This window comes from Bos indicus x Bos taurus, chromosome 16, assembly GCF_003369695.1.
Source record: "Bos indicus x Bos taurus breed Angus x Brahman F1 hybrid chromosome 16, Bos_hybrid_MaternalHap_v2.0, whole genome shotgun sequence".
Lineage (NCBI taxonomy): Eukaryota > Metazoa > Chordata > Mammalia > Artiodactyla > Bovidae > Bos > Bos indicus x Bos taurus.
Window position 1 is genome coordinate 51,202,810 of NC_040091.1, and position 18,511 is coordinate 51,221,320.

The 18,511-nt window shown below is 40.4% G+C and overlaps 1 protein-coding gene across 5 annotated transcripts in view; it reads right to left on the reverse strand.

Annotated features, from left to right (window-relative positions):
• Window positions 1–5,051: 5,051 nt before the first annotated feature.
• The window catches only part of LOC113906743 (protein DDI1 homolog 2), a 43,417-nt gene continuing 29,957 nt past the window's right edge, over window positions 5,052–18,511 (reverse strand). For 3 of the 5 annotated variants that reach the window (XM_027565320.1, XM_027565319.1, XM_027565318.1), the window contains 2 exons: window positions 17,750–17,939; window positions 5,052–13,101 (listed from right to left, as the gene is read on the reverse strand). In XM_027565320.1, coding sequence (XP_027421121.1) covers window positions 11,219–13,101; window positions 17,750–17,939 — 2,073 coding nt within the window. In that variant the 3' untranslated portion in view covers window positions 5,052–11,218. Of the gene's footprint in view, window positions 13,102–15,533; window positions 15,597–17,749; window positions 17,940–18,511 lie in introns of those variants that run through there. The other 2 variants (XM_027565323.1, XM_027565322.1) reach the window with 2 other exon arrangements.

An 18,511-nucleotide genomic window follows, 5' to 3' on the forward strand; every position in this document is an offset into this window, starting at 1 on the left:
TGAGAGAGGAAACAGAAAAAAATTCCAGCAACTATAACCTTAAAAGACAATTGGACAAGACTGTTAAAAAAAAAAGTGGAAGATGGTTTAAGGGACCAATTCCTCCCTTCCCCCCAACTCAAGGCAAATATATTTATATTCCCAGAGGAGGGAGTAAATATTTCCTTGGCCATTAGGCTTGTGAAGTTGCTCTCTGTCTAAGAAGGGAACAGAAGGGACTAATTGTAAAAAACAGCGATGGTCCAGGTTCCCATACCTTAACTCTGGTACCTGCACGTGCAGACAATCTGCAACTCTAGGACTGGGTAAGCTAACACAAGGCAACTTTAAATCTAGGCGGGGTTATTTTAAAATGTTGAACACCTGGGAAGTCCCTGGCGGTCCAGTGGTTAGGACTTGGCACTTTCACTACCGTGGATCCAGGTTCAATCCCTGGGGCAGGGAACTAACGTTGTGCGAGCTGAAAAAAAAAGTTAAACTTTCTATCCCTTCCTCCTTATTGTCCCGCCAGCAAGATGTGTTGGTGAAAACTGGGATGTCATTCAACCTCCCTGCTTCAGAGCCTCCAACAGCTTCTCATCAGAGCATTTGGAATAACATCCATTCTCTTCTCAGGCCTCCAAAGCCAGAGCTGATCTGATTCAGCCTGTCTCTGACTCATCTCCAATCTGTCCGCTGGTGTGTGCCCGCCCCCGCCAACCTTCTGCTTCTTACACAAGCTTGTGTGTTCACATCTCAGGGCCTTTGCTGGGAAAGCTCTTCCCCAGTGTGGCAGAGGCCTTGGGCTGTTCATCCAGAACTGCTTGCTCCACAGTGACAGCACTGTAGCCAGGCAGTGCTGGTGTATTGCCCAGCCTTCCTTGCGGAAGGCATGACAATATTATCAAGTTCTCTCCCAGGGCATGTGAACAGAAATAAAGTGATCCACTTCCTCCTCCATGTTCTTCCACCAAGTGGGATGAAGCCAAGGGGATGTCAGACTTATGAGAGAAGAGCCTTGTTCCCTAAGCACTGCCTGGATGAGATCTATCAACCAGGAACACCTGTTTGGACTAGATAGCACAGGCAAGATTAAAACTTGGTTTGTAATAAATTACTAGAATTTCTGGCCTCTTTGTTTCCTCAGCCTAGCCTGATGCAATACACCCAAGATTCTCACCTGGGGACTTCTCTGGTGGTTCAGTGCTTAGGATTCCATGATCCCAGTACAGGGACTGGGTTTGACCCCTGGTTGGGGAACTAGACCCCATAAGATGCAGCTGAGACCTGGTGCAGCCAAATAAATATTTTAAAAGCCTCACAGGGCAGGAGCCTCCTTGTCAGCCAGGTCTCAGTTTAAATGTTAGCTTCTCAGAAGACTTTTCTCTCTGATGGCTTTATTCCACATGAAGTAGCCTCTAGTCCCTTATAGCATGCCAACCTCCCAAATTTTCATTTTAGGATGTATTATTACCTGTGTTTTTTTGTCCGTGATCAGGCTTCAGACTCTGTTAGAACGTAAGCTCTGCAGAATGTGCACTTTTGCTCAGTTCATGCAATGCTGTGTTCACAGTGCCGACTCAGTGTCTGGCACATGACATTCAGTGTTTATTGACTTAGTATCTTCTGATTAAATTTTAATTCAATAGGGATGCAGAAAAATTTTCAGCTGACCATAGAAGTAAAAGCACATAAAGAGAACTTGCACCAAATAAAAGGCTGCTTCTCTTTACATGTGATTTGGGCCTTTTCTATTCTAGGAAGATAATGGATGAGGAATTATGGCCCAAGTCGGTACAACCATTATGGAGAGGTGCTGTTTGCCAGTCCCAAATTAGTCTTAGACGTGGGTGTAATAAAAATACTACCTCACAGGGAAGCCGGCAAACTTACTAACCTCATAATGTCATCTTTCCTTCTTTTTTTGGCCACACTGGGAGGCTTGTGGGATCTTAGTTGCCCAATGAGGGACTGAACCTGGGCCCATGGCAGTGAAGATGCTCTTAACCACTGCCAGGGAATCTGTCACCCATCTTAATCCACATTAAACTCAAGGTCTTCCAGGTGGTGCTAGTGGCAAAGGACCTGCCTGCCAATGCAGGAGATGTAAGAGATGAGGGTTCGATCCCTGGGTTGGGAAGATCCCCTGGAGAAGGGAATGACAACCCAGTCCAGCATTCTTGCCTGGAGAATCCCATGGACAGAGGAGCCTGGCAGGCTAGTCTACAGGGTCGCAGAGAGTCAGACATGACTGAAGTGACTTAGCACACACAAACCCAAGGTCAACAGTCACCCCAGGCTCGAACCCCTAAACCTGCACACTAACTTCAATGACCTGGCTGGGTTTCAGGTCATTTTTGTCACTCCACTCATGGGCCTTTGAGTCAGCCTAATGGTATTCACAGATTTATTACTTCAACACATATCTGAGGGCCTGCTATGCATAAGGCAAAGTTCTAGGCATTGGGAGATGTAGTGAAAAGGAGACAAACCCGTATTCTCATGAAGCTTACATTTTAATGGGGAAGAGATAAGAGATACAAAAGCAAAATGAAGAATATACTAGGATGTGTCGGTGTTGAGAAAAATGAAGGAAAGTGACAAAGATAAATTAGCTAAAGAAGGCCTTACTGAGGTGGCATTTGAGTAAACCTAAAGGGAGTGAGAGAAAAAGCCATGGAGGTGTTCAGGGAAAGGACATTCCAGATCAAGGAAAAGTCAGAGGCACATAGGGACCTTGGACGCATTCTAAGGACTTAGGCTTTTACCCTGAGATTAGGGCCCACTGAGGGTTTAAGGAAAGGTATGAACTAACAGAATCATGCTGGCTGTTGTGCTAAGAACATTTTGTAGACAAGGGTAGAGGCAGGGAGACTTACTACAGTAACTGAGGTGAGAGGCGATGATGATGCCGCCTTGACCACGGTTAGAGAACTGATCAGATTTCAATTATACATATAATATGTATTTGGCTGCACCGGGTTTTAGTTGCATGTGGGATCTAGTTCCTTGACCAGGGGTTGAACCCAGGCCTGCTGCATTGGGAGTACGGTGTTTTAGCCATTGGATCACCAGGAAGCCTTCAACTATATTTTGAAATGGAGCCAATAGGATCCAGGATGGGTTGAATGTAGGTTGTGAAAGAACGGAGTCTAGGTCTGAGAGAACACCTGGAAGGATGAAGCTGCCACTGACTTCTCAAGGGAATCCTGAGAGGAGCAGGCTGGGGTGGGTGGTGGAATATTTCTGGTTCGGGGAATTTCTATTTCAGATACCTGAAGTTGAACAGGGAAAATGTTTGTTTTTAGTAACTTTCTAGGAGGAACCAAGCCACTCTAGCTCTTTTTAGACAAAACTCACAAATAAGGACTGGTAAAGCTATGGTCTTCCAGTAGTCTTGTATGGATGTGAGAGTTGAACTATAAAGAAAGCTAACACTGAAGAATTGATGCTTTTGACCTGTGGTGTTGGAGAAGACTCTTGAGAGTCCCTTGGACTGCAAGCAGATCCAACCAGTTAATCCTAAAGGAAATCAGTCCTGAATATTCATTGGAAGGACTGATGCTGAAGCTGAAACTCCAATCCTTTGGCCACCTGATGCGAAGAACTGACTCACTGGAAAAGACCCTGATGCTGGGAAAGACTGAAGGCGGGAGAAGGGGACGACACAGGCTGAGGTGGTTGGATGGCATCACTGACTCAATGGACGTGAGTTTGAATAAGCTCCAGTTGGTGATGGACAGCATGCCAGGTGTGCAGCAGACCAGGTGTGCAGGTCGCAAGGAGTCAGACACGACTACGCAACTGAACTGATAGTCTGTTAATCCTATTAGAACACTAATAGTTTTGAACAGGGAAGCATTATCTGCTGACAATTTAGCCCTTTAAGATGGAAGTATGTTCTGCTTAATCTGCATTTTGAAATTTAGAACTATGTTCTTGAACTTTCCCCCCCATTCCTCTGTATTTCTATTTTTAAATGTATATCCTTTTTCTTCTATTTTCTTCCTGCAAGCTGTAGATTCCTGCCGTAAATCCAATTCATTTCCGTGATGCTTGTAAATCTCCCCCCACCTTAAAACATAGATGCAGTAAATTTCCCTTTCTCTGTACCAAAGATCTAGAATTCTTTCCACCAATAACTGTTTCACAATTTCCTCCACTCGTATCAAGTACTAGAAACCTCATTTCAAATGAACTGATTATCAAAACATTGAGATCTGAACAATGGAAAAATAATTAGTACTTCTTACCTCCGACTAGAGGTAGCTTTGGCTCTCAGCATTCTGATAGTCAAGGAAAGATAACAGAACAAGGCGGGTTGTGTCTAGACTACTCCCTGTGTATATCAGCTGATCCATGTACATTGGCTACTGCTTCGTCATTCAGTCATGTCAAACTCTTTGTGACCCTTTGGACTGTAGCCCACTGGGCTCCTCTGTCCACGGGATTTTCCGGGCAAGAATACTGGAGCGGGCTGCCATTTCCTCCTCCAGAGGATCTTCCTGACCCAGGGATTGACCCAAGTCTCCTATGTCATCCCACATCTTTACCCGCTGAGCCATCAGGGAAGCCTACGTACACTGGAAATCCTCAGTGAGGGTCCCACAGCACACACTCATGCAAAAAGCGGTAACTCCACATTAGTTAACACCCAAGGGTGTTTCTAACTTACTCATGAACCCCTATAACCCCAATAGTCCCCATTTTATAGATGAGGAAACTAAGGCACAGAAAGGTTAGGGAAGTTACCTAGTCACACAGCTAGTAAGTGGCAAAGTTAGAATTCACACCTGAGCATCCTAGCTCTGGAGACTAGTCTGAGCCACAAAACCCTGTCACCAATGTTGTCTCTATTGCTGTGCATCACTGCTGGAGCAGTCACCATTTCACATCAGCAGATGGCCATCCACCTGCAGTATTTATCTGGAAGTGGCCCATTTCTGGTGTTTAGGATCATGGCCACAAGTCACAGTGCCTAGGCATAAATTACTTAAATGGCTGGGAGACAGAGACAAGGACAAAAGTAACCAACCGTATCAATTTAAAAGAAAACTGATCAAACAAAAGAGTCTTATGATAAAAACTTTATTGTCTTAAATATCAAATGTTTTACACATCACTTTTTCTTCAGAAAGTTCCTAATAAAAAAAGAAAAATAAAAGTGTTTTGATTACTTAGGGCTGACTTACATTTCAGTATGTGACAACAACTCAAACCCAAATGCATCTGGCTCACTCAGTGGCAGACAGGTCCTGTGTCCAGCCCCTAAGCCAATGGCACAATGCAACCAACTGTGGGATTCCTGAGTTTGGTTCCCTTAAATTCTCAGAGTTTTCCCAACTCTCAAAACCAAAGCCTTATGGGAGTGAAAGAGCTATTGGCAAGCCTATTTTGCCAATCAGCCTAGTTCTTGTAAGATGCAGTAGTCTCAAAGCTTAAAGAAAAATCAGGAAAGCAATAAAAGAACAATTCCAAGAACAAATAAGAGGGGAAAAAGGGGTTTCTACTTGCTAAAATTTGCTAAATATGGCTACAAAACTGGTAAACAAACTTTGAGTGCAAAGGCCATTAGCCCAACTTAACATGGAAATGAAATTTTGAATATAAATGAGCATTCAACGTTCATTGTAGGTGCACAGTTTAAAAAAAAGCAAACTATGCTGAATTGATCTGAATATATAGGAAACTAGAGAGGTCTACCTTCCTTTAAGCCAATGATGCATCCTTCAAGACTGAATGTGAAACAAACTCCTGGTAAACAAAATAATTTGTTATGTATCCTACCAGGAAAAAAATCTACCAGCACACCTCTTTCCCAAGTTAGCTAATGAAGACCTCTTTATGGTATATATGAAGAGAAATATAATTCTGTAAAAATTACTCTAATTTCATATTCCACATCCCCACCCCAAGTGTCCTTATTTTAGGGAAATTTCCCATCTTCCACACCCTTGCATTAACTTTCTCTGTAGATTTCATTCCGTAAGACTGTGCTCTAAAACTGCTATACCCGCTCATTTTAGTCCCCAGAAGGTCTAGATTACCAGTATGTAGCTGACAAACCTGCGAGGGTATTCTAATTGTAAGCTTCAGAAGTCACTGTAGTTAAGGTTCAGAAATTCTACCTGTATCCTCAGGATTACCACATATATGGTGATAGGCTCAAGAATGTCCTTTTGATGGAGCTGTCCTGCAGAAGAGGTTTGGCAGAGGCCTGAATTTTCTTGTAAATAAATTCTGCCCCTCATCTAGTCCCAGAACCATTGCTTGCTACATTCTCTGCTGTAGAGTTCTATTTTCACATTTTGCACTCAACTGCTTTAAAACAGCAAATCTTCCAGAATTCTCTGCTAAGTCTTGTTGGCCCAGATGGTTAGTATTTCGGAGCAGCTGGCTCAAAGACGGCAGGAAGGATGCCATAGCAGTCTATACTTCCACCCTGCATGGAAGGAGGTCGTGATGGAAGGAAAAGTTGACTGTCACTGGTACTCGTTAGGTCATCTTCCATTTACTTGCACTTTTATCCTGCCTGTTCCCCCTCCACCAACAGTGTAAACTGAACTGTCCTTAATCTCTTCAAGTATTTCTACCAAATGTTAGGACATTTTTTGTTGGTTTCTCCAATCTCATTTTTTCAAAAACATTTTTAAGAGCAGTTCTAGGTTCTCAGATTCTAATTCCATTTTGAGCCTGCTTTTCCGTTTTCTCTGAATTTGAACCCAATCATCCTAGTACGACTTTTAAAATAAATGATGCTAATAGGCAAAAATAGATCTTGCACTTGAAGCTAAGATTTATTTCATGTCTCTTGACGAGACTGATAGCTTTACAGGGCAGTTCCGTTTGTTTCAGTACTGCTGTTATCCTCAATGCTCACCAGTCACTTAATGTTTCATGAGTGAATAACAAATTCTTATTCAAAGATTCAAACTGCAGTCTGAGAGAGTTTAACAGTTCATTGTTCAAACAGATTTTCTTAAACTTCTGCTTTCACTACTGTAATACTGATAGCACAACAAAGAACATAATAAACACATAGAAACCATTTTTGCTTTTTGTATGCCTGATGCAAAAAAGCCATGTCACAATACTTCTATGGAAATCTAATCCTTCTGGGGAAATCAAATGATTTGGTGCAGGATAACTCAATCAACAATAAAGGTGAGCCCTTAGGACACTCCATACATGCCTATCTCCAGGAGGGCCATTTTCAGACATTCTCCACCCTTCCCCACCCCAATGATACTTCGACTTTTAGCACCGACTCGAACTTGATGCCTCTGCTATTTGGAGAAACTAAGGCACAAGAGAAAATCAAGCACATCAAAGGTTCCTCCCTTAAGTTCTATGATTTATATGATTAACTCCCAAGTAACATCCATCGAGGGAACACTACTGGGGAACCTGAGCCATGATTTGACATTTCTGGTTCTCAAGGACATGCTTTTAGTTTACCTTGTTGTAAATCGGCATGTTTAAATCTTTCAGAAAGAAAGCAGCTATTTTAATTTATGGATCTCCTAATGTGAAAGGTAACCTTAATTTTCTCAGAAGGGGAACTCTTTGAGAACTGTGTTTCTAGTTCAGCCACAGACTACACTAAGTCACCAAATTCAAAGGAGAAATTTGCCTTTTTGGTATTTGTGCTAAAGGGTGCATAATCTAGTTAGCTTCTCTTATGATATGCTACCAGTGATAACAAGTTGGAAACATGTAGCAGTTCAAGTGCCCTGCTTATGCTCTGCAGGTGACAGACCGAAAGGAAAGGAAATCAGAATGTACTGCCACTCTTCTGGCCAGTGACTTACAAGGCTGTTTTTTATAAACATGGTGGGATCAAAGTCTTCGCCATAATCGAAGACTGTTATCTGAAGATTAACAAACGTTTGCTTTTTAATCTATGCAAAATTAACTGCAGGATATCTATCACACATGTATATATACACGAGTTAATGGTTATAAACCAACCCAAAGTTTTATGGCTTTTGCTAGAGATAGAAAAGCTGTGCTAAGGGAAAAACAGGCAGATTCCACCTCAACTGGTTATCATAAAATCGGTAACACAAAGTCTCATATATCTTTTCATATAACTCTCTTACTGGAGAAACCCTTTGGGAAAAAATACATGGTGTGTGTCTCCCTTCAGTATGCATTGAGACAAGGAGCTCTGGAAAGTTTTGTAGGCTGCAAGGCAGAACAGTTTCCTCACACATTTACCATCTATCTAGTTCCCTTTGCTAAGCAACTGATAATCTTTATGATAATGGATAAAGCGCAAACGGTGGGATGAAGGCTTAGATGAAGGATTAGACCATGTCTGGATGCCTAAAGAGGTACAAGTGGAAATAATTCTTACCAGTAACAATGGCAAAATCTAGAGCCTATAGCTGTCTGGTTACCAAACACATTCTTACACACAGGAACCAACTTGGAAGGAAATCTTCTCCTCTCTTTGGTGAATAAATAGACACCACTCTTGGAGGTAAGCACTGTTCACAAGGCTGTCCATTACTGATTATGACAAAAGAGCTATCCAACAAAGCAGCCCATACTGGTAACGGCTGGCCTCACCAGTTCTGCTGGCAATCAGGAGTTCACAATGATTTTATCTTATTCTTGGAGAAGTTAATCTCTCATTTCTGCACTTTGCATAAAAATCGACAATGAAGGTTCACTAATGCCATGTTCCTTAATTCCTTGTGTTTTAGAATTGCTAAATTTAAAAATGATTCAAAATTCTGACAATGTCAACAATTTTTACTTTCACACAAACAATGGACAGAAGATTTAAAAAAAATCAAAAGCAACTATAAGTTGAAAAATAAATGATGAAGAAGGACAGGGATATTTGGCAAATGGGTTAAGCTCATCCAAAGTATTCCTAATAAGAATACGTGTACAACTATAGGCCTACCTATTGAATTTTCTCCTAGAAATAAATATACATATACATACAATAAAAGCTATTGTAATGAAACCTTTTCTGGATTGATATTCTATAGCCCACCTGGGATTGACCCCCAAATCTCCACAGTGTGAAAATTCAGTGGTTATGTCTCTGAGCATTGTTCAGAGGAACTGCTTGTACAGAAAACTAAGAGGCCATTCTTTATAAAGAAGGCCTTTTGGAGGAGTCTATTGTCATCAATAAGTCCTCCCACCCTACACTCACCCCACTTTGTAACCCTAAAGATTGATAAGCTCAGAATAAATTCCCAGTCATTCCCATAAAGCAAATCAGGGGCCCATTGCATGGCTACTAAATATTGTTTCAATCATAGCACCACTACTTAATTGCAGTCACAGCTCTAAGAGCCGGTTGACAGAAATCCTATTAGCAGGTTCCTAGTGCATCTTATATCTTTGGCGTAGGGCAGGCAAAAGGGTCTACAGCACAGGATTGTCTAAAAGAACACTTTAAAGACAATCTGGCTAACTTGTCTAGAGCGCCACCCTGAACACAGTAAGCAACAGCTCTTTCTGTCAACCATTTCCGAACTTCAGAGAATCACGAGGAATCTATGGGACTTTCCATCGTATCACTCACAGCTCCTAATACACATACATACATCACAGCAGAAAGAAAGAAGATGGAATAGGGTAGAAGAAGAACAATGTCTAAGTGCCCCCAAATTAAGATTTAAAAAACTCCTGAGATATGAGCCTCCATTTTGATTGTGCTCAATGACGTAAATTTTGACGGAAAGAATAACTCTCAAAGAGAGTAAGACTTTAGACAAAAATCACTTAACATTAAAAGTTCACAAATCACCCTTCTGAAGCTTCTGTTTCAGACACATTGCAAATCATCACCTGGAATCAGGAATTATCATTCTCAAAATTCTCTTCAATAAAACCAGGACTCCATATTCCTGCTAGGTATATAAGAGTTTATCTTTCAGGAAAAAAAAAAAATCTAAAATCTACCCAGTAGAATTATTGCACAGTGGGGCCCACAGGACAATGATTTCCAAGGGCTAGTCCTCATATAAAAAAAGGCCACAATAAATACATCTATATACTATGCCCCACTCTATCTTGACATGGTAAACACAAATATGACAAATCTTGCTTTAAAAAAGAAACTCCTGAGGAAAGAAAGGGATGGAAAACTCTACCAAGGCCACTTGAGTCAGAAACTCCAATTATTATTTCCACTGCCATGAAAGACACTCACCAAATAGACAGACCATTCCAAGCACCAAGATGAACCAGTGACAAGGTTATTACACTTGAATATTTCACTCAGAACACAGCTCAAACTGAGCTTTAGAAGAACTTGCTAGAAGATGAGTTTGGAAAGGAAATAAACTGCTGGCAACCAACCCATCAGCTGAACATAAGTTCACCATAAGTCATTAAGGGTTGAGATGTGATCAGTGAGATGCTACCAAACCCAATCACTAGTAAATTCCAGTGTTTAGAGCATTATTTCACTCACAACAGTTGTTGAAACATTATCAACATTGGCAAATGCAATTACAGTTTTTCCTTTCTTTTTTTAATCTGGGTAGCACCATGTTACACTCTGATGTTAATTCCCTCACAAAATCCCACCCAAGATATCTGGCAATCCATGCAGTAGCCTGTGATGTACGAAGCAGCCCAAGTTTTAAGCCCTCCCAACTCATCGCATTAAAATGTCAAATCCTAACCACACCAATGGAAACATGCTACTCCAGGAAATATTCTTCAACTATTCTTCAATTTCCTGTTACAACCGATGAATCATAATGCATTCCAAACATGAAACCATGTGATCAAGTTTATAAACCAAAATATGAGTCAATAAGCCATACCTTGCCTACAGCACAGACACAGCCACATCATGCTTTCAGCTGCATGGGTGGTGGGATTTTCTCATGGCTTCTGCTTTTTAAAGCACTCACTCTCATTCTAAAAGGGTATGCTATACACAAAACCATCAATTTTATTCCAGAATACATCATCTTAATGATAATAAAAAGCTTCTGTGTGCACATACTGCCAATACATTTAAAAAGGCCCAAATTTTAACAAATAGGATAGACAAATTCATCAGACAAGAGATCATAAATTACTTTGGCCGAAAAAAAAATCTTAAAAAAAAAAAAAAAAAAAAAAAAATCTGGCTCAACATTCTGCTTGCAGGGTTCTACATATACTGTATATGTGGTGAGTGTGTGTATGTGTGTGTGTAGATATACAGCTTTTTTTTTAAAGGGAGTAGAGTATGGTCTAGCCCACTTTTCCATGGTTACGTAGGAACTACAATGTTCTTTGCTAGCAAGACAAGAAGTGCAAGGTCTGCATTTCCACCAACTCGATGCAAAGCCCCAAGAGCTTCCTGCAAAGTAAAGCCGGCACGGAGAATCCGGTCAATGTCTGCAGCAGGAAAAATTAATGGTGCAAGAAAGGAGGGACTTGGTGATGGATGGCTGGTAGATGGTTCAAGTCCTAGAAGTGGCCCTGCAGCTTCAGGACAGACATGTTCCCTGGCCTCAGGCCTGTCTGTCACTGGATTCTGTGTGCCCTGACCCAAATCTTTAACCAGGATGCAAGCGGGTGATGAGGACTCAGTTTGCTCAGAAGTCTGATTGAGTGTATCCTCCTCATCTGCTAACAGTCTGGGTGAAATCTCTACACCTAAGGTGCAATGTAGTTGATTAGACGCTTCTGCTGAGGCTACAGTAACAGAGCTACTCTTGTTTACTGACTCCTTGGACTTGGGGACACCTTCCTTATCAGTTAACAGGCCATCACCTGGACCCCTCAAGTTAACAGTTTCTCCATCTTCCACTCCAGTGTCAGCTGAAGTGTCTGTTAATTCTTCTGTCTTCACTGCTATAGATATGGCCTGATGAAAGGAGACCTGTGAACACTGTTCACTCTGGGTTGCTGTAAGATGCTCATTTTGGGTCCATCTTTCAGAAAGGTCCTTAATACCTGTTTGGCCCTCAACTACTGTCTCTGATTGACAGAATCCTTCTTCAGATGTGTTTTCTGAAGCTGGTTTACTACTAATGACCAGAAGTTCATGAAGTTCCTTCAAGGCTGCCGTTAAGGATGAGCAAGATTCCTCTGATGACTCTACAGAGGGCTGACAACTGCCACAGAGACTTATTAAAGAGGAAGGGTGATCCCCACATTCTTTACTCGTTTCAGACATTTCAACATTACTTTCTAGAAGCTGTAAATCCTGAGTAGAAATGGAATTACTCGAAATTTCAGAGGAAGGGTTACATTTTGATGTTTCTACTTCCATCAAGGGATTATCTAAGATGAGATCAGATGCACCACTGTTCTTGACATTGGTATTCTGACCTCCTGAATTCGGCACAGCAACTAGGGACTGTTCGACAATATCTACTTCCATAAGTGTTTCTGAATTTGAGCAGCCAAGGCATCCTGAAGGTAGAATATCTTTCCCTGTACCCGGAAGGTCCACGTTCTGCTGCAGCCTGTCTCCTTTCATTGCAGCTTCCAAACCAGCACTGCTTTGTTGCCTTTCTCCAAGAAGTTCAAGGTCCCCTGTGTGACAAGGATGGTCTTGGTCATGTGAAGCACTCTGTTGTATAACCTCATGCTCATTCCTTGGTTCTTCATGCTGCTGAAGGCCACTCACCTGACTTGGGTCCTGATACTCTGGGTGCCAAACCTTCTCCCCCGTAAGCCTCTGCGGTTCTTGCATCCCAGTAGTTGTGACAGATAAACTAGCTTCCTGTCTTGTGTGGAGATGAGATTTGAGGCCCTGGGTGCTTCTTTCAGCAGATTTCTCTACATGATCTGCAACAATGGCTTCTTCGAGTGAATTCTGCAAAGGCATAGCTGGACTCTGGTTTGCTGGAGCACTGTCTGCTGAAGGAGCACAATCAGAAAGATCCTGTGGAGGAAGATGTTCTTTCTGCTCAGAGGTTATCTGGAGTTCAGCTGAAGCCTTCAAAGCCTTCACAGCTTTAGGTTCAATGCTGTCTGGGTCACTGGGCTGGATAGGGCTGACTGAAGCAGAGACAGAGTGAGCAAGACTTGGAGGATTACCAATCTCAGGACTCAGTCCTGGAGGATGGGCTTGATGGTTAAATCCATCTGAAGTTGGTAATGATGACATTCCCAGTGAGGTAGTTTCTTTACCGCTTTTCTCTACAGAGAACGACAGTGAAAGGAAAAAAGGTTAATCAGCAGGTTACAAAGGCCACTAAATTATCAGAAAATATAAATTTAAACAAGATAAAACCAGGTCCTTAAACTTGGATCTGTCTTATATTCAGACTTTATACATGAACCATTCTCATTGTGGCAAACAACATCATAGCATCAGAATAAGAGGTAAGCATGTTCTTGATAAACTGTGTGTACTGGAATTCAGTAATTTTTATTTAGGTACCACAGAATGGCTGAGTTAGTCCTTAAGACTGAAGGACATTTATGTATCTTTACTCTCAGTGGGTTTAGAACTCCGAAATACTTTCTCCAAGTGCGTTCTCTCTACCACTTGCCCTAAACCACCTGGAAGCTTGTTAAGCATGCAGACTGTAGGACACTATGCTGAGGAATAAACCCAGGAGTCTCTTTATTCCGTAAGTTACACAGGTGATTCTTAAAAGCACAATATAATCTTGAGGATTTCGGTACTAGGATGATTCTCCTGCCAATTCACTTCAGTGTGTCAAATGTGAACCCTGAGAAGTCTAAAGCTAGGTATATCTGGGATTTATGTCTGAGAAATAACAATGTGATACTACTCAGGGACATCCAGAAGACAGAGAAGCAAACATTCTATTTCTATCCGAACATTTCAAAAACTGTGTGAGTTTGACTCAGAACAAAAATAAAGCTAAAGATCAAACAGATTAAATCTCAATTATTATCTTACCAAACAACGCAACTTTAAAAAGGAATATCAGTTTACTTTATTGTATTAACACAGTATAAGAACATTCATAAGAACATTTCCTACTTTAAGGGCAGGGAAATGGGAGGGGAGGAGGGCAGTGGAGGGATATAGTTCATAAATTTTCCAATAGGCAATAACAATTTAGATTCACTGCAACTTACTGACCATTCATAAAAGATGGAAGGTTAATTACCACACCTCTAAACAAACATCATGATGTCATTAAACATCAGTTCCAACTCTTGTTCTGCTACTAATCCATCCAACTAAAAATTGACCTCCATGCAATAATTATACAATCTTTAATTAAAAGTCAAAGGCTGGTAACAAAAATGACATCACAATACAAATTGTTAGGACAGGTGCGACTCAAATGCTTCATGTTAACTGTGCCTTAGAAATCATGAAGCAATGCAGTTATGATTCAAGTGGCTCTAAATCGTTCTAGTCCAACCTAGGTTAACAACATGAAAAGATAAAATACTCTGTGAGGTAGTTACTGACTCCTTGTGAAACAATCTTTCTTATAGTTTAGGGATAAACAGAAGAGCATATATCTCAGTGCAAACTATATTCATTAGTGTCTGGAAACACTGTAAATAATTTTATTTATCGATCTGCACAGCTGACACTGAAAGAGGTTCAATTTTCAGTTAATGAGAACAGAAAGATGCACTGTAGTGAAATGTCCATGTTAGCAGTGGAGAGGTGGGCAAAGATAATGGCCTTTGGCAATGGTATGTCAGTTATAATAACTGGGTGAGCCAAAGGTGAACCAACCTCAATGAATTCCGTACTCACTATGAAGGCAGCGTATAGTCCTCCTGTAGCTGAGATGGTAAGTTTCACTGGCCTAAGTTCTAAATGTAGGGGAGGACAAGGTCAGTACTACAGGATAGCAGAAGAGGATGAGGACAATGGACATTAATAATAATGCCTGTTTTAACCCATCCTTATGAGGAAAATGAAAGAAAGAAGCAATTAAATGCTATGTATCTAATTACAACCAGCCTGCAAACCCCTATAAATTCCTAGGTTTGACAGTCTAAAAAAGACTGCCTTTCTTGTTTTAATAAATCAGTCAGTATACTCAGGCTGAAGTTTATTATATTTATGCTACAGGGAAATGGAAGCAGAGTGCCTCCTGTGGAAAAACCGTCAGGCTAGGGAGAGAAGGAAAAGTCAAGTTTCTTGTTAGAAGATTAAACTTTAGTCCTGTCTGTGTTACTGACTCTGTGACCCTGGCCAAGTCACCTGGTCTAAGTTTCCATTTCTTCTTCAACAGGATGAAAACTGCTGCCCCTGTATAATGCTGGGACTTGTGTGTAGTAATGTGAAAACTACACTTCCAGTTTTTCAAAAGAAAGGGGCTTATGAAATTCCTAACAACGTGGTTATCTTCAACAACAAAGTGCTATGATGCTGATATTCACAATGGTCATCTGTTTTCACTGGGATAACTGATAAAATTTTAAATGGTAAATTGTGCTTAGATACGTATGTATGCCAACATACAAATATATATATATATATATACACACACAGGCTAGTTGTAACCAGATTAAACAAGGTGAACTGGTGAATGACAGAAGCTACATTTTAGATCTGCTGCGGATACAAAGACTTTCAGACCACAGACGATGACTGGGTGGAGGCTTAACGTGGTGTCTATAAATACCTGGTCTGGGGCCCACTCCAGCTGCAGCACACACACACTACATGCATCATGGCTTCTGACGCTCTGTTTGAATTAGGAAACAGACAAGCAAACTTGGGTTAACAATGCAAACCACACAGCATGCAGGGTTACAGTTTCCATTCCTCTGCCATCTTTAAGATCAGGAACTGCAGACGCAAGGTGGGGGAATGTTCTTGTAGCTTGAACCACAAAAAGATTTGCTAGTTGCTCTAATTCTCTCACCATACATAAAGCAATATGTCAACGTCAACAGATTTTCAACAGAACTTGGGAAGAAATTAATTTTCCACACCTACACAGAGAATTCATGGGCAAACGCGTGAAAGAGATGAAAAAAATAGATCCATAGATGGAATTACATGATATGGAAATCTTACGGAGTAAAAGTGAGTGAACACATTTGACAGTAACTTTCAACATTTCTTTCTCAGTTGAGATTTATTTTTAGAAGAAAAATAATCCAAACCTGATTACCTATCCTGGCTTAACTTCTTTATTTTTTTGAATACTCTGAATTAATATTTTAAAATTATGTTTTAATCAATAGAAAAGATAAAGATATTCTGTATAGAGTATCCACACCAAAGAGACAGTTTTTAGGGAAAAATATATTATCTACTATATTCACACTTAGGTGATTCTGATTAATAGTAGGATGCTGATGTTCTAAACAAATACAATATGATATTGAAGAATTATCTCACTATTTAAACATTACAAAAATTAGCACAAGCTATATCCTGTCAGTAACAAAAGGTCATCACAGGGGAAGACAGCCATTTCCTTTTAATCTTTTAAAACGTATACGCACTTCACAATGGCTGAAAACATCTGTGGCTTCTATTTTAATCTCCTAAACTTTTTATTAAAAGAAAATAATTACTCAAAGAGGGTAACGGTTATATTAAAGTTAGGGCTGCTCAGTCACAGACACAATGTTATCCTCCAAAGTAAATGGGCCTGAGGTTAGTGGGTTATAAGGCACTAAACTACTGTCAGCAGGTGTTTCTCAAATGAAAGCACCAAAACTGTGGGGGGAAAGAATAGAGGTTTCACAAAATGATATACACGCTCATTTTATTAATAAATAGCATTATAACTAAGACGACAAGTTACAACACCTTCTATGTAAGTATGTCAAACCCATTCAAGCTTGCCTTGTAGGTAAGGTTAAAACTATTATCTGTCAGATTGTTCAAAATTCTCCCCTTCATACAAAATACTAAATCACCACCCAAGTTGTATTTTATATGTAAACTGAGTCAAAAGGTGGTGGTGGAGTAGATTCTGAACAAAGCCAGCTTGGAAACTCCATCTGCAACTCACACTTACTCTAAAGAGTCTCAACGTTGACATCACTGAACGTTCTCCAGTGACATGTACTGGCAAAATCTGGCTGCTTTTTGTTAAAACTCTTATCTTTTTTTTTGGTCTTTAGGAGAAAGCTATTCCCTTAACTTACAGTGCTAATATATTTTACTGTATCAGCAAATCCCATGTGTGATGTTAGTCACTAATGAACAATTACAGCTCAAGACATTAAAATAACTCAAACTTCTCTTCAGCTTCTAGAAAATATATCCCAGAGTCACTGATACGTAACAGACGGGAAAAAAACTTATCCACAGACATGAGATTTCAACATAACTGCATCCCTCCACTTTTAGCCCAGAAAACTTGGCTTGTTCTTTAAAGAAGCTACAACTGAGACTCAGGTGGCGGAGGAGGAAAACACAGGTGGAAGCACTTTCAGTAGATACTAAAGTTGGGGCTGCTCAGTCACAGACACAATGTCATCCTCCAATATAAATGGGCCTAAGAAATGAAAAAGAAAATTTCCAGGAAATGTTCACTCAAAAGGAAATGTCTGCTTACTATTATAATTTTCTTCAGGGGAAAAAAAAAAAGACAAGAAAGATTCTTTAAGAGTCCCACCAAAATGTGCAAAGGCAAAGAACTCCCCAATGTATCCTGCACACACCAATGGACAGCTGCTTCTGGAGCTACTGAAACACGGAAGCTTTTCTATCTTGTATGTGGAGATGTGAGGAGGCGGTAAGAAGACAAGAACACACCCACAACAGGACGAAGAGATGGATTATGAATTGGTCCTTATTCCCCTTTGAAGCCCGAACTTCACTGGCTTACCCACCAATAACTAGAGTATTACTCGCAAGCTCAGCCATTCCAAATACCTGCATCCTCTACAGATTTTTGAAGGGCTTCTGCCAGTTCTTGGTCTGCAATCTCCTCTGGCCGTACTTCATCTCGCCCAGCCCCATATGCCAACCGGGCACATTCTGGTAACTCCCCCTCGGGAAGGAAGGTGGTCTTCGAGCCTGTGGTGCCGATCACGAGTACATTCTTCTTGAGATCAATGGAACACTTAGAAAGAAGAAACCAAAGACAGATGATAGCAGAAAAAAACATGACACAGGAAAATTATGACCCTGAGCTTCATAACTCCATTTATAAAGAACAACATTGACAGAGATGACTCAAAACAAAATCGATTTTACCTAAATTTAATCTACGTGACACTGTTAATTTAGAATTTTTAAAAATACCTAAATTGTATAGCAGAATAATCTCTATGAGATATACTTTACACTTATTTGTCAAATACAGAAATGATTCACATCTGAATTTAAACGTAACACCTGTTCACTGCAAAAAATTTGGAAAACTAACGGGCATAATCTGCAGCCACACCTTTTAGAAACATATAAATGACTTTTTAAAAAATATATACAACTATATAAATGGTATGTCTCACTTTTATAGTTGCACATTTTTGCTTAAGTGTAAAAAGTACAGCTTATATTTAAAGTCTATACCAATGGTCTCAAAAGTCATACATGGACAAGGCAAGCACTATAAAAAATATTCTGAGTTTCTGCTAGCCTCCTTTTCAGTATATTTTTACGATTACTTAATATAGGACAATTACACACATA